At 40.2% G+C, this 23,760-nt stretch overlaps 1 protein-coding gene across 10 annotated transcripts in view; it reads right to left on the bottom strand.

Moving 5' to 3' along the window:
* BCAS1 (brain enriched myelin associated protein 1) overlaps nt 1-23,760 on the bottom strand; it is a 43,994-nt gene that overhangs the window by 5,779 nt on the left and 14,455 nt on the right. For 2 of the 10 annotated variants that reach the window (XM_072414196.1, XM_072414199.1), the window contains exons 5-16: nt 22,902-23,048; nt 19,793-19,849; nt 18,087-18,233; nt 13,092-13,130; nt 7,607-7,783; nt 6,429-6,575; nt 5,221-5,262; nt 4,000-4,158; nt 3,232-3,273; nt 2,170-2,337; nt 1,607-1,648; nt 898-939 (exon numbers count right to left, since the gene is read on the bottom strand). In XM_072414196.1, the coding sequence (XP_072270297.1) occupies nt 898-939; nt 1,607-1,648; nt 2,170-2,337; nt 3,232-3,273; nt 4,000-4,158; nt 5,221-5,262; nt 6,429-6,575; nt 7,607-7,783; nt 13,092-13,130; nt 18,087-18,233; nt 19,793-19,849; nt 22,902-23,048 (1,209 nt within the window). The remainder of the gene's footprint in view (nt 1-897; nt 940-1,606; nt 1,649-2,169; nt 2,338-3,231; nt 3,274-3,999; nt 4,159-5,220; nt 5,263-6,428; nt 6,576-7,606; nt 7,784-13,091; nt 13,131-18,086; nt 18,234-19,792; nt 19,850-22,901; nt 23,049-23,760) is intronic. The other 8 variants (XM_072414200.1, XM_072414197.1, XM_072414201.1 and 5 more) reach the window with 8 other exon arrangements.

The following is a 23,760-nucleotide window of genomic DNA, read 5'->3' as shown; positions in this document are numbered from 1 at the left end:
AACTAAAACTTTGCTGCCAAGAGTAAGATCTTATTGTGGCTAAGATCCATATACTCCAATCAGCCTAAAAATTAAACCCAATGACAGATGAAGTGAATAATTTTGACTATCTGGGTAAAATGGCACCTGTCCAGGAGTGGGATATACTGTATTAGACAGAAGGTAAACTAATATTGATGGTGATGTGTTGGAAGCAGGAAAAATGAGCATGTGTAAGGATGTGAAAGACCAAATTTTGATGACTACTGGGACAGAGCACCTACAAAATAGCAGGTAGGTATGCAGCTTTTAGTACTTGATAAAAGCAATCTAAACAAGGAACAGGCAGGGTTATGGGTGCCAAAGGCATATATTGATGCACGTGGGGAGGCAAGGGTACCTCAGCAGAAAGTGCTGAATAACCTAAAACTAGTTGTGACAGAAAGATATCAGAATATGCAATGAATTACAGCTTTCTGCAAATGAGTTTGCATAGCTGCAGGTCAGACAGACCGATGTGATTACAATGAGCATGTAAATGTCACAACTGGAGCAATAGAAGAACATGGCCGGGTCTAAGAAATGATGTTTTCTTTTTGGTTTTGTAAATAGCTGGGTGTGTGTGCATCATTTTACCTGGACAGGAGATGACAGTAGGATGCACTATGGGAAGAAGGGGTAGGCTGACAAAAACAACATTAAAGAAACATGTTGCTGCTAGGAAAGCTTTGGAGATCCTGTGAAATGCATGCCATAAAGGGACGGAGCTGCTGGTGGCCCAAGGGGGACCTATTCAATATAAGGCAGCTGCTTCTAATGTTTTGGCTGATAGGTGTGTTTGTATACCTGCATTTATCATAAATCAGGAACTCACTAACTACTGTTAAGGGTACAACAAAGGTTAATAGGGTCACTTACAATTTCTGTTAGTTGAATGGTTACTGGCTCCTCCGGTGAGGACTAATGGGGAAAAAAATGAAGAGTTAGTTGTATAAACTGAATTAGTTGTATTTTTTAAGATCTGAAGAATGACATTTGTAAATATATAACCTAAATGACTTTTCCAGGAGCACATTACTGCTTAGAATATCTGACCTTGATTTTAAAGAGGGACTGTCATCTATGTTCTGCTTAACTAATGACTAACAGACCAGAATCAGGCATGTAGCCAGTGAAGACAGAACCCTCCAAAGCCAATCAGCACTTTAATTTGGTAAAGTTTTATTCTGACAAAGGCATCCTTAGTTTGGAACGCTTCAATGATGCTTCTAAATATTGCATTCAGAATATTTTGTTTTAGATTTCCAAGGAAAATTCAAGAAAACATCACTGTTCCAAGTTTTTTTTTTAAAAAACTTACCAAAACAAATTATTTTACTTTTTACTTTAGTCTGTGGGGGTGGGGGCAATTGTCAATGGGGCCATGTGGTTTTTGGAGAGTCGACCTATCACTTAGTAAGGTAAAGACAGTGACAGAAGCGCCTGACCACTTTGTCCAGAATTTCTGGAGTTGGGTTTTAAATAGCCTTTACCAGCAGTATATGGGGCATCGAATTACCCATCAACATATACCAAGTATTATTATATTATGGTTATATATTATGGTTTGTTTGTTTCCTCTACTTACATTTTCTGGGGTCTTAGGAGGCAGGGGGTCCATTTTAAACGACTAGAGAGAGAATAAATGTTAATTAGTTAATGGTGTCCCTGACAATAGAGAAGGAAGTTCATTGAGAGTGTGAAAGAAGAGTAAGATTACATATCTAACCCCAAGAAAAGTATTGTAATAAATTGTAACTTACCAGACCTTAGATGTGGTAGCTATGTTACTTTTCCTATACCTGGCTAGGTACATTTTCAGCAATTACAGAAAACATTTGTCAATCTTGCCAGAAAAGCACTATCCTTATTACTTTTGCTTAGCTGAACTGAAGTTTCAAACAATCTTCCATCTGAACTACAAATAACCCCCCCCCTCCATGTAGGGGGAGAGGAGGATCTGTTTGTAGTCCTTTCCTAGGGTGACAACCATAGATTCATAGATACAAGGGAGGAGTGAGTTGTCACTCTAGGACATGCAGTGTGTTACAGGCAGGATCTCTGTATGCACCACATCTAAGGTCTGATAATTGGGTGTGTGGCCAACCATAGAAAATGAGAAGTATACAGAGTACAGTCGGAAGCTTCAACCTTTCTCCAGAAGGGAACAGGCCGTGTACTGGCTTCTTTCACCGGTTTTTCATTTTCCGGTGGTGCTGTAACAGCTTCTGCCTGTTGTGCATCTGGAGCTGTGATCTGCTCCGGCGCCGATTTCTCGGCATTAACAGACACTGACAATACAGGCTGCTCCACCACAACCTACAAGAAAAATTAGATGTTAGTGGGTGTTACGGAGTAGAATTTATGACAGACACATGACCAGAACATTTAGGCTTTTTTTTCTATCCTATCAATTAACTTCTGTGCTAATATCCTTGCCAAATAAAATGCATACACACAGGATGCCTCAATAGGTTTCCATTGGCTCCTTGGCCAGATGCTTTTGATTAAGAAGCTGGTCAGTATTATGAAGGCCCTATAGAAATTAGCTTCCAAGGTTATCTTCCAAATAGACAACCTCCTATATACAACTTCTATTTTTGGCCAGCCAAGTGGTTCAAGAAACTTCTAGGTAAGTTTTAAATGACCTTTTTAAGAAGAATATTTCAGTTCACATGACCCCTTTGCTTTTTTTTTTTTGGTTGCATAGGTCATGAGGACTAGTCTGCAAGAGTCCTGGTGTTATCACTGCATCCTGGGCTGTGCAGAATGGATGCATTGCAGCATGGATCAATGGGCATAGTAAGCCATAGGGACAGCTTTAGTTTGTATAAAGAAACATTTAATGATTATTAGGAATTCAGATGAGGCTGCAGATTGTTGGCACTGCTAATTTTGGGTTTACAACTGCTTCAAGAGCCATCCCACTGCTTGCATCATGGCTGAGGACAATCGACAGAAGTAGTTAGTCAGGGCCTGTGACAATTTCAGAAAGCTATGTACGGGATCTTGCCAACCCAGCTACCAGCCAAATTCTGCTTGCATTGCACATAAGATACATAAAGAGTATCTAGTATGACATTCTAAGATGGGGTATAATAAAAACGTTTTTATTAGGAATCAGGGAAGGCAAAATATAATCTGCATAAACTTTAGCTCCAAGGTCTCCGTATACAAAGTGAGTTTATAATATTACAAATTAAAGTAACTTACACTCTCCTGGACCTTTTGGGATTGCGGCTCCCCTTTGAAAGACTAAAGTAAAAAATAGCTTTTATTTGTCAGCTTTGATTAAGTGAGGCAATGGATAATCAATTAAAATTGACAGTAAGGTCTTTAAATTTGTTGGAGGAGTTAAGAAATCTTAACCAGTCTTAAGGCAAGGTTGGAGAAAATCCAGACAAGAAGTAAAGATCAGATCAGACAAGAAGGACCTTCATACAAGACAAACTAATAGTTAGAATGGCAATCTAATTATGAAGCACATATCCTAAATCTGCAGAGGCAGAAGTGATCTGTGTGAAGACAGGAAATAAGTAATTTTAAGGGATACATGCACCATTAGATCCTTTTATGTACCCATGCATAAAAAACAAAGAATGCAAAAATACATTTTTCCTCTTCTCATGTTGAAAGAGGCTTTGAGTTTGTAAGAGGATCAAGTAAGGATTCCCTGGTCATTTTAGCTATGTATGCATCCTAATATGTGTTTGCCTGTAGAAGGTAAAAAAGATTGGTCTAGCTAAAAAGAAATCCCCCCGGGCATGCTTTTTTTCTGCACATTTTTTCTAAGATTGAGCTGAACGCATGCGACAAATGGATTTCATCAATATTCAGCTTTGGTTAGCAAGGTACCATTTAATACCACACAGGTGCACCTATCTTTTAAGATGGTATAATATGATTTTGAAAATAGTCTTGGGCGATAGATAGTTGGAAAGAATTGATTGGTTGAAAATCTAATTATCTTATTCTCCAAACCTTCCTCCAGAAAGGCACAGGGCGCGGACTGGCTTCCTTCCCTGGCTTCTCACTGTCTGGTGTTTTGTCAGCCTCTGGTGGATTAATCTCCAGGACTGCTGGCTGCTCAGAGGCCGATTGCTCTACGCCAACAGACAGTACAGGCTCCTGTACTGTGATCTACGACAAAGAATAGTTGTAGAGTCACATCCCACAGGGCACACAGGTAAATACATGACATGATTTACAATTGGCAATTATTATATGTAAGGGGTAGGCTCATGTTTCTTGTAATATTTTTACATAGCATAAACATAGCACTTACTGTATGTGCACTTCTGCCCTATGCTTCAATTAGGAGTGTAATCTCATCAAAGGGGCTTATCAAACAGTGGTTTAGAGCAGTGGTTGCCAACCTTTTTAGTCCCGCGGACCACTAAAATTACTGGCTCCTGACCACACATGCGGACCACCGGTTGGCAAACGCTGGTTTAGAGGTTAGCACTTGGCCTTTGCAGTGCTAGGTCCCAGGTTTGAATCTTAACATTATCTGCATGGAGTTTGCATGTTCTCCCTGTGCTTGCGTGGGTTTTTTCACCCTTCCAAAAAACATGCAGTTAGGTAATGACAATTGACTATGGTAAGGACATAACTTTATGAGCCCCTTTGAGGGAAAGAAAGTGACATGACTTTGGAATTTGTGAAGCTCTGCGTAACATGTTGGTGCTATATAAATACTGGATAATAATAATTAAAGAAGTTGATGAGCAGAACAAAACTGTTGCAAGTCAGTCCAGCACCTACCTGCAGTAAATGATCTCCCCTCCAATGTTGCTGGCTGATACTACCAATAGTAGATCACTGTTGGGTGTGATCTGTTGCTGTAAAAATTATATGGGGGCCTGGGTCTGGCTGCATTACCCTAAAGCACCTCGGTGCATTAATGCGGTATCAAGGTAAGGTCCTTAAGCACCCAAGGCAAAAAGGCCAACTCACGCTCCTCCATATATGTGAACTAGTTGAGCAGCAAAGGTTTGCAATCATGGCCTTTTGTGCTGCCTATCTACACCCCATCTCATACCAGTTTGGGCATCCAAGGTGGCTGCTACTTTTCTTTACCCCTTAGTCCAGCTGTGGCAGCAATGCAAAACAAAGCGTAAATGAGGCTTTACAGGATAATTTATTTGATAAGATTCTAAAGTACTGACCCGAATTGTAAAGGGTATTCATGAGCAAACTTACATTTTCCTGGACCTTAGGAGGCTGGGGATCTACCTTAAAAGACTGAGTAAAGACAAAAATAAATTATTTTAAAAGATGGATAAAAGATATGAAGGAAAATATCAAATGAGAAGTTGGAAGTCATCAGAGTCCTTTAAGTACAAAGAGGGTATAGATGTGAAAGGCAGCACGATGAAGCAGCTGATATAAGAGCAGTAAGAGAGATCTGGTTCCCCTACACCAGCAGGCAGCCAGCAAAATAAAGCCTTTCTATATTACCGACAGGAATAAAGGTGAGGATGAAAATTTAAAGTTCACATTAACATGCTGGAAGAATGGAAGTGCAAATTCTGCCAGTTTGCTGAAGAAGAAGACAAGTTAACTGCCCAGGTGAAGAGTAAATCAGTAATTGGTGTTAGATGAACTGATTTGCCCAGTTTATGATGGCTCAGGTAGTAAGTTCCATTTCCTACATGTGTGATATAGAGGAAACCAAATTTCGTATCAACAGCTAATTCCACCAATACCATGGGCTGAACTACTGACTCATGGTCATCCTCTTTTAAAGCTGAACTCCAGGTATACAAAAAAATCCCTCTAAACATTCCTCAATAGCCACAAAGGATAAAAATCCAACTTGTGTACACTAAGAGCTGTTAGGAGATGCTCTTTTGGCCGACAATCCTGGGGGCAACCGTATGCTGGGAGACGCAACTAGTCTCCTGAGGTTGAGCGGGGGCTTGCTGAAGGTAGAGTGCCGCAATGGTTTGGAGGACTGGTGTCTGGTGAATACTGGTGCTGACCAAGGCCTTACAGTAGGGATGAAATTGGTACTGTGTCTGAGCAGAGGACAGAGCTAAGGTAGGGACCAAGGTGTCCCACCCAGTACCCAGTGAGTGATCTTCTATCTGCAGTAGGAGATCGTCCCTCTGGTGACATTCTTAACATTCCAGATTTCATCACTTTCAATCCTAGTGACAGCAATTACCAGGACAAATAGTGGGATAATTATTCCAAATGGGGACACAGACACCAATCTAAAATACCTGGTAGCAGTCTTAACCCTTCCCCATTATATCTAAACCGAAAATAAAAAAAAGATTTGCCTTTAGGTATACCTAAATAAAAGATGAAAAAAGGAAAACCATAGCACAACTCTGAGAATTGTATCCATAGGGTGAGGATAGAAGAGACACCCAGATAGAAAGCGGAGACCACAGAAGGCCAACCTTTCTCCAGAAAGGGATCGGTCGGGAAGGCGCCTCCTTTACGGCCTCCTCCTGGGGCTGGACGGCAGCCTCCGGCAGATTGGTGTCAATGGTTAGTGCCGGCTCTGGGACTGTGTTTACTGCTACAGCTGCCGGCTCCTCTACACCCTACAACACAGATTAGTCATTAGTACAAAAATTCAGGTACGTAGCCAAACAAATGTCATTTTCTGCCAGTTCATTTGGCGCGAGATGAGAAGAGTAATACAACATAAAAATCTATTGTTTCATACCAAGAAAAAAAATAGCATTTTGTAAAGGTTAAAAAGATTCTCAAATGCATTCTCTCATTTTTCTTATTCTAGATTTCCTTTAGAGAAAAAAATTATGGCAAATGTTAAACAAAATGAAAATATCAAATGTATATAAACAATGTAAATCAATCATACAAATGCTAATGTGCTGCTATTACAGCAGGTTAGAAAATTAAATCCCTAACCGATCAATCATTGGACGTCATTTACTAAAATGCACTGCCTCTATAAACTTACATTTACATGTATTTTACTGGGCTGGGGGTCTCCTTTAAAAGACTGGGGATAAAGAACAATTTAAAGGTTAGGTTTAGTTAAGTGTTTGACTAGAAAACTGACATTAACAATTCTTTTTTTTTTTTTGGATAGAGCAGAAAAGGAAAAATCACTTGTACATTTTTTGTCTGTTTTCGCTTTCCTCTCCTTGGAGAGAATTCTAACGTCTCTGGGTCAGAAAGCAATGGGAAATTTTCCATTTAGGGGAAAAAAAACTAAAAGAAACTATTTTCTATCCAAAAAAATAGTCTCTAATTGAAGTATATCTATATATAATATTTGCAATGTGTCATAATATAATTTATTCATTATTTAGTAGACAGCAAATATTATGTTAAAATAAACAATGCAATTAGAAAAGCTTGTGCAAATATATAAACCCCGCACTTTGACATTACAGTCTATCAATTTATCTTGTTATATAGATATAAAATATAAAAAGTTAGGAATTTCTTCTGTGCAAACGTTTGTTTAAAATGATGTTGTTTTTTCATAATAAAACATTCATTTTATCATTATTTTTTTCTTTTTTTTTTAGTCCCATCTCCTCTGCGATGGATCAGAACATAACATTTTTACTGGGATGTAGAAGCATTAAATCTTACTGACCTTTCTCCAGAAAAGCCTTGGTCGTGCTGAGGCTTCTTTGGTGCTTTTCCCATCATCCGTCGAAGCCTCGATCTGTGGTGGGACATTGGAAGGTTTAGCATCCTGTGATATTACCAGTTCTGGAGCCGACTGCTCGGAGTTGGCTTCCACTGACACAACAGACGGCTCTAGCACAACCTACAAGGAAGATTAGTAGTTAGTACGGGGTTAGAGGTTAGCAGGATTGTCTGTCTTCATATTTAATAAATTCAAAGTAAGGTTTGATTAAAAGTGTCAGTACATAAAACTAGAACATGGATTATATAGTGGAAGCATCATGTAAAGGTAAATATGTTAGAGGTTTCAACAGTAATCAGAACTGAAGACATATAATACACAAAAGAAAGTTTCTGCAGAAAGACATTTCCTAAACTCAAGTGACTTCCTGCCCCCTGATCACATGGAAGGCCAATGCATGGTTATCCTCCTACTGTTCTGCAAGGGCTGAAGACCTATATGTGTTTATTCAAAAGGATTTCTAGGTCTTGTTGTGCTTTGCGGCTCCTGGGTGGCTCACTTTGCAGTTCCAGAGCAGCTGTAAACTTTTCAGCCGTCACTGCTCCTGTTGCTCCCCCATAAGGAAGCATAAAGATGCAGATGTGAAGTGGCACGCATTTTATGGAACCACCATGAAGAACAACACACTAACAACTTTCACAAATCTTTCAGTAAAACTATCAGCCAGAATTTCATATATTTTTCAATGTGTACGCTTTTGCTGATGACCTTCACTTGGATAAATAGTAAGCCAGCTGTTTATCATGAAAAAACTGTCACCTAGAATCAGATTTTTTTCTTTTTTTATTAAAAATTATTCAAGAGAATCATACATCTTATATATGATATTTTTTAATATGTAACAATAAAATCTTTATTTTTTAGTGTCTGGACACACACCATGATTATTTATTAGATAACAGTGACACATGGACGCTGGCACAGTAGCTGTCGCCTTGCACCAACATCACTTTTGTAACAGCGTCCTTCAAATAAGTATAATCGTTCTTTCATCGCTGTCTGGTAATGTGCAGATCACATAACATTGTAACATTAATAGATGGAACATTGCAACTTTTCAGAGTTTTATGAACAGTAATGCTTTGTGATTCACTGCTGTGTAAAGGTCAAAATGCAGAATATAAAGAGATAGGCGGCCGTATTAAATAAATCTCAGGGCTGCTTCTCATGTATGCATACCGTGCAATGGACTGGTGTGGAGCATGGCAGCCCCCATCCTCCAAGTATTGACATTCAAAGCTTGGTTTATCAGACCAGGCATGGAAAAAGCTTCTGTGAGGAGGATCTGCTATGGTTATCTAAATACTCTGGGGTTCAAGGTTTGATGTTTTCTCTCTCCATTCCAGGAAGCATTATAGGAGAAGTGGGTTCTATAGATGACATCTCCTTTTAAAATGCTAACTACCTGGCTGTCACACTGACTTCTGGATTTCACTACTGATCTGAAATAAATAGGCAGACCTGAACTACTGACTTTACTTTGCACATGCATGGTGGCTTAGGATTGGCAGCTTTTATGGTTGTCTCATTACTGGGTTTCAATAAAAAATATGTGAACTCTAAGCTTACTAAGACACTCTACATCATAAGCATTTTGCCATTGCCAAAAAAACATAATACTGCTGATTTCATTGCGGTTATTTCAGACACTTCCTGTCTACATGTGCTTGCTCCAGGGCCAATATTGTTGCTTTGAACCAGCTTCCCGATGGTGCAATGTGTGTTGCCATTGCCACTTATAGTCACCACCAAAGGTGTATGTAACAGGGTGACAACGGAGGTACATAATCAATAGAACATTGTCACCTTATAACAAGTGAAAAAGGAAGGTAACCTCAGCAGCTATTCTGTTAAAATATTCATATTTAGATCAATGAAAAACATTTCTTGAAGTTGATATGGGATTCACGTCTCCCTGACGGTAACATGTTACAGCTGATATAAGATTTCATTAGGGTTCACATCTACGCACACCTGTTGGTGTAATTAGGAGGGTTTTAGAGTCATCCCTATTTTTTTAGGGTTCACTGAATAATAAACCACCCATAATCAGGACCACCTTTGTATATTTCTGGGTCCCATGCTAGGTAAACTTTCTAGGTTCCATTCCCTATGTCTGAAAGTTCTAGCTTTGCATGGCGGCCCTGCCCATAATACATATCTTGAGCTCATCCAAACTTCTCGTTAACTATGTCACTGGCTTTACCAAAATTGAGAATAAATCACCAAAGCAACCTTGGCACCAGGCCTGATGAGCCGCCATTTTGTTGTCTATGACTCTTACAGAGAAATGGATTGCTGGCCATGATGAGCCAATCACAAAAATGAAAACCATATGAGCCAACCCAAGGCCTATTCCTGTTTCACATATCTGGCTATAAGAAGTATTATTTTCTCTGCAGAACATAAAGTGGCTGTGGATTTGTTGATCCTTAGTTAAAGCTTGTGTTTCATGAAGGCTTAGTGTTTTGAAAGGCCTGAAAGCTTTTTTTACCCATAGTTTTGATAACCAGGGTTTCAATCCGAGTCCTGGCATCAAGTGGAGATCATTGGGATGTCACAGAATTTTTTTTTAGGGGGACGACTCATAATCCATGAATTAAGTATTATTAATCACCGCTACTGAAGTAGTAGAATGTTCATTTCGATATTCAAGTGAAGGTGGATAAGGGATATGATGTCCTAACAGGAATCCCTAAAACTTTTTGGGTTGCAAAAGAGTTTTGCATGGCTCCTCCCACTCCTGAAATGAGCAATAAGCCTCTTATATTTTGGAAATGTGACGGATTGAGAATGTAAATACCTTATGGTATTAAGCTTGTACTGATTTAGTTGTAGGGTTTATTGACTCGTTTAGCCCTTCTCACCATAACCTGCATGAGCATTCTGTTTTGATGGCTCCCAATCCCAACTCTTCAAAAAATCAATGATTTCCATCCCCTGCAAGAAGGAAATAGCAAATGATTTACATTGCTCCACCCACTTTCCTAAAGTGAGCCAATATCCCATTTTTGGGAATTTTTAAGGGATTGAGATATGTAAATGTCTTCTGCTTTAGGAAGTCCATGCTGTACTACATATTAATTTGGTGGGAGAGCTGTTTAGGTTTAGTCCCTGCTCACCATAACCTTTGACCAGTCTGTCTAATTGGGTCTCCATCCCTTCTTCATAACACCTGGATGGCCCTACTTTGCATTGATGATGATTTAGCAAGCCTGAAATAGTGGAATAAATGGATCTATAATTTTATCCTAAACTCCAGCAATGTTGGGAGTGGGATTATATCCATAGCCCTACCTCCTTAAATGAGATATTTTTCTCTTTTCGGGATATGTGAACCTTTTGTGTTACAATGGCATTATCGTGCTATTCACATTTTATGTATTAAATTTGAGGTTCATGGTGCTGGCTATTAAACCATTTAGCTAGATCCTATGATATATCCCAATCCTGACACTCAAAACCCTTCCTGAATCAGATTTGGCACAAAGCTTAATAACTAGCCAATGACTCAATGGCTTCTTTTGACATTGGAGGTTCAATTCTTGGTTTTCTATGTGAACTTATACACCTCACTGATTACCTTTTATTCAATAAGTTTTATTATAAGGAAAAAGAACATCAAAGAGCTGCCATGCTTTGAGGTTTGGTAGTCCAATTAAGTTTGAATCTTGTCTTTGTTACTTGAATTTATAGTCATCCCCCATCACATAATCTTGATTTCCCACCCATGTTTACAAGGAGCTGGGTGGTCCAGGGGTTTGGTAGCCTGAACATTGATTCTGTGGTTATGGAGTTGCAAGTTCAAGCCCTGATTTCTCTATTTGACTTTCTATTCATCATAAGTTTTGATTTATCACCCGAATTTACAAGGAGCTGGATGGCTCAGGGGTTTCATAGCCCCATCAAGAGTGATTTTAGCATTGCAAGTTCGTATCCTGGTTTCTTTAGTTGTATCATCCCTCATCACTTAAGTCTTTATTTAGAAGCTACCTATGCAAAATGCTGGATGGCTCAGGGGTTTAGTAACCACTCAGCACTCCAGGACTGGTTTTGGAGCTGTAGGTTCAAATCTCACTATCACTTTTTAAAACTCTATGACTAATTCCTCCAGAAATAGGAGAATGAACACCTAAACCTTTGAGTGAAGGTGAGTAGCTCAGAGGATAAGTGCCGACCCAGGGCGTGGAGAACATGAGTTCGAAGCCTCAAAGCAATAAGAACTCCAAAGGCGCACTGTAGACACTAAGGGCAAACCAATAAAAGCACTAAGGACCCCAAGGGCAAATCTGAATAAGTGCTGTAGACCTCTGAGTGAAAGTCTGGAGGCCATGGACAACCCACCAGTCCGCTCCAGTCCCAGGCCCCCACAGGCCTGTAACATATGTGGGCATCACATTAGGTTGTGGACCCCCTGCCTCTTTCGGTCCATGGTCTGTGATCACTGCAACAAATATAATTAGAATGGGCTGTCTTACCGGGGCAGCCCATTCAAAAAGTGGGACTTAGGTTTTTATTGGCCCCACCCCATATATATATATATATACACACTACTTAACCCTCCCAGTGGTGGGATAGTGCAGAGGGTCTGAAATATTCCCACTACTCTATTCCACCACCAGGAGGGTCATGCACTGCACAGTACACCAAGGTTTTTGGCCTCAGTGGGGTGCCCCTAGTGGAGAGGTCAGACATAGCACAGCATTATGGGAGATACCAGGTCTTCCCTCAGTGGGATTCAAACTCACAGCTTCCATTAGAACAACCAGAGCTTCTACCCTCCAAGCTACTACCTGAGCTTGAAAGCCAAAGTGCTCGTACTTCTATTTAGGGATAACTCCAAACTCAAACATGCAAAAAACTTTAAAACAGCAAATATGTAGAACAGTTTCTATGTGACCGGTGGACATGATTAAAGAAAAATTTGTTGGCTTTTCTAGCTAGGCCAGAAATAAATGGCCTAGATAATACAGAAAGTGCTGGGCATTTATAAAACATTAGTGATGTCACTAGAACAGGAGGTGAAGGGGAGTCTTTTACTGGGGACACCTGTTACAGAGAAAACTAAAAAATAAATAAAATAAAATTTGTATTAAACATTTATCTAAAGCCAGGAGTACCAACAGATTCATTATTTTCACACCCTGCTAAAATGGTGAATAAAATTGTTGCAAGGTCTAGTCTCAGCTTCTAAATGGACATTGCAACCTACATTCAACCAGCAGGGGGCACTAACTGCACCAAATTTACAAATTCACTGACCTGCAACTTGGGATCTGCAGTCACCTGCCCCAAAACAGCAAAGGGAGCAGAAGTTGCCAGCAGGCATTTGAAGACATATAAAGAAAGTAGTATTTGGGATACAAACACGTTAACATGTCAGCGGGCAGATATTAGTTAGGGTGATCACAGGACAATCCGCACTTACTTTGCCTCCGCTTGTCTGTGCTTCATCTTTCTTTGACTGCTTAGAAATAAAAAAAAATAAAACATTTATTTTTCACACTCCTAGGATTAGTGATGAGCAACTAAAAAAGCTGACAAGTCATCATTTGATTCCCCTAAACAGATCTGAACAGCAGTTATGAAATTCCTGCAATGTGATTGGCTGGTTCCCCTGCCATTTGTTAAGGGGAATCAAAATGTAACCAATTGGCTTTCAGATTGAATACAATGTAATTATTTTTAGTAATTGTTAGGAATGAACACAATGATATGTAAATTATAAAGAAAAACAGATGATGGTTATATTTTATATTAGAAGACCCATGATGAGAAATATAACGACCATTCTAGTTAAATAGAATGCAGCGCTCCTATTGGCCATCAGGACAAAACGCTGACCACTGCTCCCTAATAATGAGTAATGTGGACATCAATGCGTTGTTACAAATCTGAGAATAAAGCTGCTTATTGTGTGCCGGATCCATATTCTGATGGCTCAAAGCCAACCACTCATCGACAGACAGTGAATGTGATTTTCACCAATAGATCCTGGAGGAAACCTTATCATGATATAGCCAAACAAAACTAAATGGTATTACATCCAGGTAATATGGAAATTTTTATTTACATGGATTGCTTTTATAATACCAAGAGGATAAATGTAAGTTTTCTCATCTTCCAATGATACAACTGCCAATGGACAGACAATCCTGTAATATTAGGGACTTTGCACTATGAGATAGCAGATAATAGACTCATAAAGCTAAGGCATTAATATTGGGATTCTTTTTAAGGCTTGGATTTTTTAACCAAGGTAAATTAGATTTAAAAATGAGCAAAAAATGCCTGAAAATAGGGAAATTTAGGCTTTGTAAATTCAGTGCACTGACCACTGGCGCCCTCTTGTGGATTCAGCAATTAACACAGACATGTCAATTCAGTGAAATATACAGGCCTGGCTGCTACTGCCCCTTGTGGATTCAGTTAGTAATACAAATGTATGAAATCAGTGTAATAAAAAAGTCTGAATGCTACTGCCCTCCTGTGGATTCAGAAGGTACTACAGACATAGGAAACCAGTGTAATACACCATTCTGACCACCAATGCCCTCCTGTGGATTCAGCAGGTACTACATTTGAAATAAGTGTAAAACATCCTCACCACTTACGCCCTCTTGTAGACTCAAAAGGTACTACAGACATGTGAATTCATTGCAATGCAACACTCTAACCACTACTGCTCTCTTGTGGATACAGCAGGTACTACATATTTGAGAAATAATTGCAATACACCAACTTGACAACTAATGCCCTCTTGTGGACTCAGCAGGTACTACAGACATGTGAATTCAGTGTAATACACCATCCTGACTACTAATATTATTCTGTGGATTTAACCAGTAATACAGACATGATGAAAGAGAATTGTAGTACACCAGCCTGACCACTGTTGCCCTCTTGTGGACCCAGCGGTACTGCAGACATGAGAAAAAAATTGTACTACACCATCCTGACCACTAATGCCTTCTTGTGGACTCAGCAGGTACTACAGGCATGTGAATTTGGTGTATTACATCTTCCTATTTTCTACTGCCTCTTTGTGAACTTAACTAATAATACAAACATGAGAAATATTTGTAATACACCAACCTGACCACTATTGCCCTCTTGTGGACTTAACAGGCACTACAGACATGTGAATTCAGTGTTATACATCACACTCTCTACTTATGCCCTCTTGTGGACTCAGCAGGTACTACAGATATGAGAAGCAATTGCAATACACCATCTTGACCACTATTGCCCTCTTGTGGACTTAGCAGGCACTACAGACATGTGAATTCAGTGTTACACATCACACTCTCTACTTTTGCCCTCTTGTGGACTTAGCGGTACTACAGTTATGAGAAGCAATTGCAATACACCATCTTGACCACTAATGCCCTCTTGTGGACTTAGCAGGTACTACAGACATGTGAATTCAGAGAAATACACCATTCTGACCACTACTGCGCTCTTGTGGATTCAGTAGGTACTACATACATAAAAATTCCGTGTAATAAACCATCCTGACCACCAATGCCCTCCTGTGGAGTCAGTGGGTACTACATTTGAACTACGTGTAAAACATCATCCTCACCACTTACGCCCTCTTGTGAATTCAAACGCCACTACAGACATGTGAATTCAATGAAATACACCACGCTAACCACTACTGCCCTCTTGTGGGTACAGCAGGTACTACATATATGAGAAATAATTATAATACACCAACTGGACAGCTAATGCCCTCTTGTGGACTCAGCAGGTACTACAGACATGTGAATTCAGTGTAATACACCATCCTGACTACTAATGTTATTCTGTGGATTTACTCAGTAATACAGACATGATGAATAAGAATTGTAATACACCAGCCTGGCCACTAATGTCTTCTTATGAACTCAGCAGGTACTATAGGCATGTAAATTTAGCGTATTACATCATCCTGTCCTCTACTGCCTCCTTGTGAACTTAACCAGTAATACAAACAAAATAAATAATTGTAAGACACCAGCCTGGCCACTAATGCCCTCTTGTGGATTCAGCAGGTACTACAGACATATAAATTCAGTGAAATACACCAACCTTTTCAGTCAAGCGGACCACTAAAATTATCGGCTACGGACCGCGCATGTGTGGGCAGTGGGGTGTCACTCAAAGGGGGAGAAACCACCCCCATAATGATGTCATAATGACATAACCCCACCCACTCTCCCATTGCAGATCTGAACCTGCAATGGCAGAGTGGGCGGATTGTGTTCAGGGACACAGCCTGCTCACTTCCCTGAGCCTGGGATTTGTACACAGGACATGGTCCGCGGCTCTGGCCAGTGTGTCCCACCAGCGGGATCCTTCTCCTGACCCTGCTCGGGGGCGCACTGGCCAGAGCTGCGGACCACCAACATTTTCACACAGACCACCAGCTGGCGACCGCTGAAATACACCATTCTGACCACTTATTCCCCCCTTTTAGACTCAGTAGGTACTACAGACATGATAAATAATTGTAATACACCAACCTGACCACTATTGCCTGTTGATTCAGCACGTACTACAGACATGTGAATTCAGTGTAATACACCATCTTGACCATTACTGCCTCTTGCAATTACTTCAGACATAAACAATAATTGCAATATACCATCATGACCACTAATGCCCTCACATGGACTCAGCAGGTACTACAAACATGATAAAAAATTCTGTAGATTTAACAGATACTACAGACTTGACATATAGTTGTAATACACCAACCTGATCACTAAGGCCCTCTTGTGAACTCAACAGGTACTACAGACAGAGAATACAGTGTAATACACCAATACTGGCCACTAATGCCCTCCTGTAGATCTAGAAGGTATTACTGACACGTGAATTCAGTGTAATACACCATCCTGTCCTGTATTGACCTCTTGTGGATTCAGCAAGTAATACAAACATGTGAATGCAGTGTCCCCCTCCTAATGTGTCCCAAACCCCATCACCTCTGTTGTTCAGGGGTCTCTCTCCGTGTCATTTTTTGTTGTCTTTTATGCCATTTTTGACTTGTTATCTGTCATTTGGATTAATTAGATTATAGTACAGCATCATATACTGGTGCTTTATAAATAAGTGTAATAATATTAATAGTAATAATACTGCTATACAGTCATGACCCCTACTGCCCTCCTGTGGAGTTCAGTAAGTACTACAGACATGTGAATTGAGTGTAACACAAAAGCACGATCCCTACTGTCCCTTTTTGGATTCGGTTGGAACCACAGACCCATGAATTTAAAGTAATGCACTACAACTTTTTATGTAATTCAGCAAGTACTACAGACATGTACTGACAGAATACCGAGTCTGCCATTGACCACTCCTTCTGAAATATACCTCTTATGTGACATACCAATCCAATGGCTTAAATTTCTTTTAGGTGGAACCTTTAACAACTATGCAGACCACACTACTAAAGAAAATAATTTTTCTATATGTACTTCTGGTAAAGAGTTTCCTTTACTTCCCGCCTGGTAAATATTTTCATTAAGAGAGGATGTGAAGTTCAAAATTTCTAACGGGTTCTATATAGCCATCCTTTCCCATTCCATCCAAAATTATAAGCTAAAAGTTTTTACATTTTTCCAAACCATATAATTCCCCTCCTTCACATTACAGTGCAGAATAGAAAGTTCCCAAATGCTAATGCAGAAATCTGCTACAATGTTTCCAGAAATCATTTCTGCCAGTGCATCAGGCAAAACATGCATCAGATTTAATACTGCCGTGCTGAGTATTTATTAATGTATTATGACCCTACAAAAGAGTAAGGATGAGTCAATTTGGGAGTTTTCCCTTTGAGGAACCTTTGCTACAATCAGCACCATTGTGTCCAAATTTTAAGCTGCGCTACAACCCAGCCCTAACCTTTTGCCAATTAATAAAGTCATGTGATCACCATGCTGCCACAGCTTTATTGATAGCAATGCATACTACGGAATTCATTGTTTAAAAGTAGTCTATACATCTTTATAGCAGAGATAACTGTCACTAGAAGAACACTAAACATTTTCTCTTTAACAAAGCATGGAAAATAACGCTTAGAATTCCAGCTTTCATCAGACCAAGAGCAATCTAATTTCTCTATCGACAATGTTAGATTTTTTATTCTATTTTTTAGCCATTGGCTTTTTTTCCTATTTTCTTTGGTGTTATATTTGATTAGAAAAACATGAAAAGGATAAAATATTACAATGGGGACATGATTATTTTGTAAGTTGGTTGACATACATGACGTCCTGTTAGGATATTAGTAGCCACGGATGAATGGAGGGCATGGACAGAATGGACATAGATCCCTCCATCACCAATGGCGGCTTCAGGGTTAGAAGCCAAATACGGTTTTATGTTGGTGAAGCCACCATTCAGTGATTGGAGGACCTCCGCACATACAAACCTTCGACCTGAACAACCTCCCCAGCGTGCTGCTCTTGGAGCTCTCGGCCTTCTTCTGACCCTTCACGTCCGTCTCCGGGGTCTGCTGCACGGCACCTTTCCCTTTCTCCTTTTTTGATGATTTGCGTAGTCCGCCATTTTCCTTTTTCTTTGGGATCCAATGGAGAGAAGGTATATTATGTAGTTGTGATTGGTCAGCGGGGATTATATGGCTGTCTCATTGCATAATATGAACAAGAAGGACGTTAACAAGGTGTCTGTGGGTGACACCAACATTGGGGGTCCCCGAAAGCTGCTTGAAGAGATTTCATAATTAGGGTTAAATGGATCTCAAGCTAAAACTGGCTTAGAATAATGAGGAAGGCTAAATTCTGGTTTAATTGCTATCTCAGCCCTCATTGGGAATATCTCTGCTAACTTTGAATACCAATGACCACACAAGAAGATCGGGGAATCATATCAATGGGGCCACCGGTGGCCAAAAAAACCTGACAGAAGATCTAACCCTATATACCCTGCCTGGCCACACAATTATCTGGAAGGATCCATGTTGAGGAATACAGGTGATACAATGATCAGGAAATAAGGGAAGTCAATGCTGGAGATTCACTCTCATCCCTGACTTTCCTCTGTACTGCTGCCAGCTCAGCTGATCCATAAAGTGCTGGCAGCTGCTGGGGACACGCCTGTGTCTTAACCAATCAACACGAGAGGAAGCTGGGGACGCACCATGTGATCATACTCTCTGTCTTTATCTACCTAGAGCTGTCCTCCCTGTTATATTCAGCAGAGCCCAGCACCAAGAAATAGATCAGATTTTTATTGCAAGAATAGTAGTCATAGAAATGTTATACAAATTTTATTTTTCACTCATTACAACAGATCTCATCTCCGTGCTCATGCAAACTGCTGGGGAAGTTTTACACTCAACCTTAAGTGAACCATCTTGAACAGGAACAGTTTGATCACAAATATAATGAATGTGTCCAGAAAGCGTGCATGGTTCTCACTGGCCTGGGTTTCTAGAAGGAAAATATTGGACATGTAGTTCAAAAACCCAAGTCTATTAATATTGGGAAAAGCACTTTCTATAGGATTTGCCAGATAAGTAGGTGTCCCTGCAAAGCCAGGAGATTTTGCCTCTTGCAGACTGTAGCCGTCTGCAGCCACTCCTGCACAAACACAGTCCGGCCTCGCCTTGCTCATGGGAAAATAAACACAACTTGGGCAGCCGGATATGTCACTGACGGATGTAGGAAAACCCATAAATATGCAGCGGGGATTGGATAGTGTGGAGCTCGGGCACTGCCAGATAATCAAGCTGCCCAGATAAGAACTGAAATTTGATTATATCTACCAACCATATTAAAGAAGATTGGGAAAATTGGGGATTGGGCAACTTGGACTGAACCTATTAATTAATTTTTGTGCATGGCATGGGACTGTTGCAGGTGAAACATTAAAGAACGGCCATGGGGTCTACGGTTACCCATTTGGACCACAGGTGGACATTTTGGATGGCAATTTGCATAACGAAGGGTTTAATACCATGACTATCCTGAAGGGCAATAAAGCTTTTAAATCAATATGGCTGACATAAAACATGTAACTGCTCAATGTGAACCACAGATACCCCGGTACCTGCAAGACTTATTACTCAAGAAGGTGACCACTTAAGGGATCTGCACAACCAACTCCTCTGCCTACCTTATCCTCTGCATTAGGTTTCGCCTCCTCTTCAGACTTTGTGACGGGCTTGTTAACCTAAAAAAATAAAAAACATCCAAAATGTTTAAATATGGAGCATTCTATAGGAAGTGCAGGAGGGCTTATAGGCGAGCAGTGGTGTTGTATAATATAAAGGTGACTCTTTGTAGATGGCTTCTAAAGCAGCACTGGAGCCAATGAGATCACATTGGCCCACTATGGCCCACCATGATGCATGGGCCATTCAGGTCAAAACCCAGCTCGATGAATAGGGACGAATGTATTTGGCCATTCTGCTCAATATAGACCTTTTCCAAAATTTGCCTTATCACAATCTGTCAACACCATAAAGAACATCAAAAATATTAAGACAATTCTTTTTTTTTTTTTAAATATTGGATGGCGTACCAGTCACCATTGGTGGAAATTTCCCATTGTCTTTTGTCCTGTAGACAAAATATAAAATGAAAGGGGATCTCTCTTGGATGGTTGTCACTGAAACAAATGTTCCCATTGGAAGATTATTCCAATTTTGGAATTCCCATTTCTGTCTCGAGGATGAAAAAAGGGTTGATTTCCCCTATTTGGACTCAGAGAGCACAAAAACCTTGACAGAGGACCTAACCCTTCCCCACTTTATCTAACACTCAATGGAAACATTTGGGTAATAATAAACATATAACAATAATCACAATGACATCATAGCAACAAAACCAGCAAAAAACAGAAAACAGCCATATACAAAATTATAACAAGAAAAACAAAAACTAAAGAAAACACTGATCACGTTCCAATGATGGTAATAATAACGTGCCCGGCACCTGCTCTAGGATCTGCTGGCACAGACACACCAACCAGGCAGGGTACCCACACCAATGGGTGTTCCGATGTTTCTCCAGCTCATAAATAAACACATCTGCTAAACCTAGGAGAAGTTGTTTTCAGCCTTATCACACATCCGATAACTCCTGTTGGCACATTACACATTTTTTCGGTTCTGTATTTTTATGGTGCAAACAGAATGTTCCGGCTTTGTGTCAATTTCCAAAGTCCCATGTATACCAATGGAATCATCAAGCAATTCAACTGATTATTGAACAATCAAATATCACAGTATAAGCAAGCTGCTGGAGTGTTGTAAATGACAATGCAGATTAGTCACATTTATTCTGAACTACGAATAGAAAGTTGTGACAATTGTTTGTTTTTTGCTAAAATTTTGCTGGCGAATGGCTTAGTAGTAAATAAAAAGCTTTGAGGTCCAGTTACTCTTTGCCTTTGTAATCATTAATTATTATATTGGCTTTTCTTTTCCACAATAACTATTCATTCTGGTAGTACTCACATTTTTCACACAAGAATCATTTTAGGTCTTTGCATTTGAAAATATGCCCAAAATAAACATGCCACCAAATATTTAGGCTGTGAAGTAACGGGTGTAAAGTTTTGTTTCCACCACTTTTCAGTTTCCTTTTTATTTTGTTTTTAGCACTTTCAGCCTTTTTGGATTTTTTTGTGAGATGACTTTGCAGCTATTTAGAAAGCGTGCTGCAACCTCTGGCAATGACGGCTTTTAGAAAGTTTGTTGCAGTGTACACGAAATAAAGAACAATGTTATAGTTAGAGCTGGATTGCAAGCTTTTCCAGAATTTTTAACAAGCGTGTTAAATTATAGATTGTATCAGACTGCAGGGTTCAATGATTTATTAAACTCTTTCTTGTGCCTATTTTGGAGAGTTTTATTTCTCACAAGATTGCAAGCTTCAAAGACTGGCTTCATGCAAGTAAGAATATCTTTAAGTGTAAATACAATCAGCCAATGCTGGCTATGGATTGCAAGCTTTAAAGGCAAGCTACATTTAGGTTAGACCTCAATTGGAAGATTTGAAGGCTAGCTATGACCGGGCAGGTTAAGTTTAGTTTTAGATCGCCAACTTAAAGCTACGTACACACGGCAGATTTTTATCGCCCGATAATCGGCATCGGCCAAATATCGGGCGAAAATCTGCCGTGTGTACAGTCAGTGTCGTCCATCGTCCGAACGACCGACCTGCCGGATCCATGGACGATGGACGACGACCAATCCTAATGAAAGGGAAGGGTGGGTGCCGCTCCATCGTTCTCCCCCTCCCCTCTCCATAGAGCATGAACGGTGCTGTGTGTACAGCACCATTCATGCATCGTGCAGTCCCTTGTCGTTGGAAAGGATCGTGAAAGATCCTTTCCAACGACAAAAATTGCAAGTGTGTACGCAGCTTAAGGCTAGCATTGACGAGGCAGGGTACAAAACTTTTTAAAACAAGTAGAACAAGCAAAATAATGAATAACGTTTTGCTTTAAATAAATTGCAAGCTGTCAAGGCTAGCTATAATTTAGTAAGGTTAGCTTTAGATCGTAAGCTTTGCTACGAATGAGTAAGTTAGGACTATTTTTGAATTGCAAGCTTTGCAGGCTAGCTACGACTGGCACAGGTAAGGCTTGCATAGAGTGCAAGCTTTGGAGGCTAGCTAGGATGAAGTATGGTGCAGTTAGCTTTAGATTGCAAGCTTTGGAAGTTGGCTATTGCTGGGTAGGATAAGGCTTTTTTGATTGCAAGCTTTGAGACCAAGCCGTGACTATGGGTAGGGTAAGTCTACTCTTAGAGTGCAAGCTTTGAAGGTTAGCTAAGATGAAGGAGGATAAAGTTAGCCTTTGACTGCAAGCTTTGGGAGTTAGAGGATACGACTGGGCATGGGAAGGATTACTTTTGACTGCAAGCTTTAGGAGCTAGCTGTGACTATGTAGGGCAACATTATCCCTAGATTGCAAGCTTTGAGGGCTAGTTACATCTATGTAGGTAAGATTTAGATATGAAATGCAAGCTTTAATGAATAGTTAAGTAGGGTACAAATAGAATTTGCTTGCAAGCTTTAAAGGTTAGTTATAACCAGGTAGGGTAAGACTGGATTTAGAGTGCAAGCTTTGTAGGCTAGTTGTGGCTATGAATAGCCATTGATTGCAAGCTTTGTAGACTGGCTATGACCATGTAGAGTTACAGTTACAAGTGGCTGCAATTCTTTACCTGAAAAAGTAGATTGCTCCTAATCATATATAAAAATGGAGGGCTCACCAAGGTTTTGAAGAAGCTCATGACTGGATGGATCTCTGGCTGCGGACTAGTTTGGGTGGCTTCTGTGCTGGTCTCTGGGCCAATTGGCACACTTTCAGGCTCCGAGCTTTGCCCGTCCACAGCTGCTTGATTGCCTTTGTCTACGTTCTGAAGGACAGAGAAAAAGATCTTGTTTATTTAGCTGGCTGCAGTGTGAGTGCTGCGCTCCCTCAATGCCTCATTCCTCTCTCACAATCCTAATTCTTGTCATTCTCCAACCCACACCAAGCGAACAATTGCCCATTGACAGCCCATTGTTATCCGGACTCTCTGTATCCCTGCACTAATAGATGGCCACTTTGCAAGTGCTCAAAAGTCACATTTTGTGCTCCAATGCAGAGCAGAACCCCCCAATACAAACCCCTCGCTTGTGAGATGGGACACGTGTCCATGTTATTGGCTCAGCCTCTGTCAATGGCCGATTATCTGCACTCAATGCTATTTTCTTCTCCAAAGCCTTGCACACACATCACTGGCAGGAGAGAGAAGTAATCTGGAGAAGACAGGAAAGGAGTAAGCAAGCTGCAGATGTTGGGGAACTACAAGTCCCAGGGGGCTCTGATCACTGAGAAATGTAGTTCCTTATCCTTATTATTTTTGGTTTAAAAATTGCAGGCCCTTGTAATAATAAAATGCTTTAATCATGGCACATCATAATAGACGAAGGAGCAGAGTCCTCCAGCAGGGCAGAGTATTACAGGAGAGGAGAGTTATAGAAGAAGGAGCAGAATCCTCCAGCAGAGTATTTCAGGAGAGGAGAGTTATAGAGGAAGGAGCAGAGTCCTCCAGCAGAGCAGAGTATTTCAGGAGAGGAGAGTTA

The sequence above is a fragment of the Pyxicephalus adspersus genome, chromosome 6 (assembly GCF_032062135.1).
Source record: "Pyxicephalus adspersus chromosome 6, UCB_Pads_2.0, whole genome shotgun sequence".
Lineage (NCBI taxonomy): Eukaryota > Metazoa > Chordata > Amphibia > Anura > Pyxicephalidae > Pyxicephalus > Pyxicephalus adspersus.
This window is presented reverse-complemented; position numbering and strand designations above follow the sequence as displayed.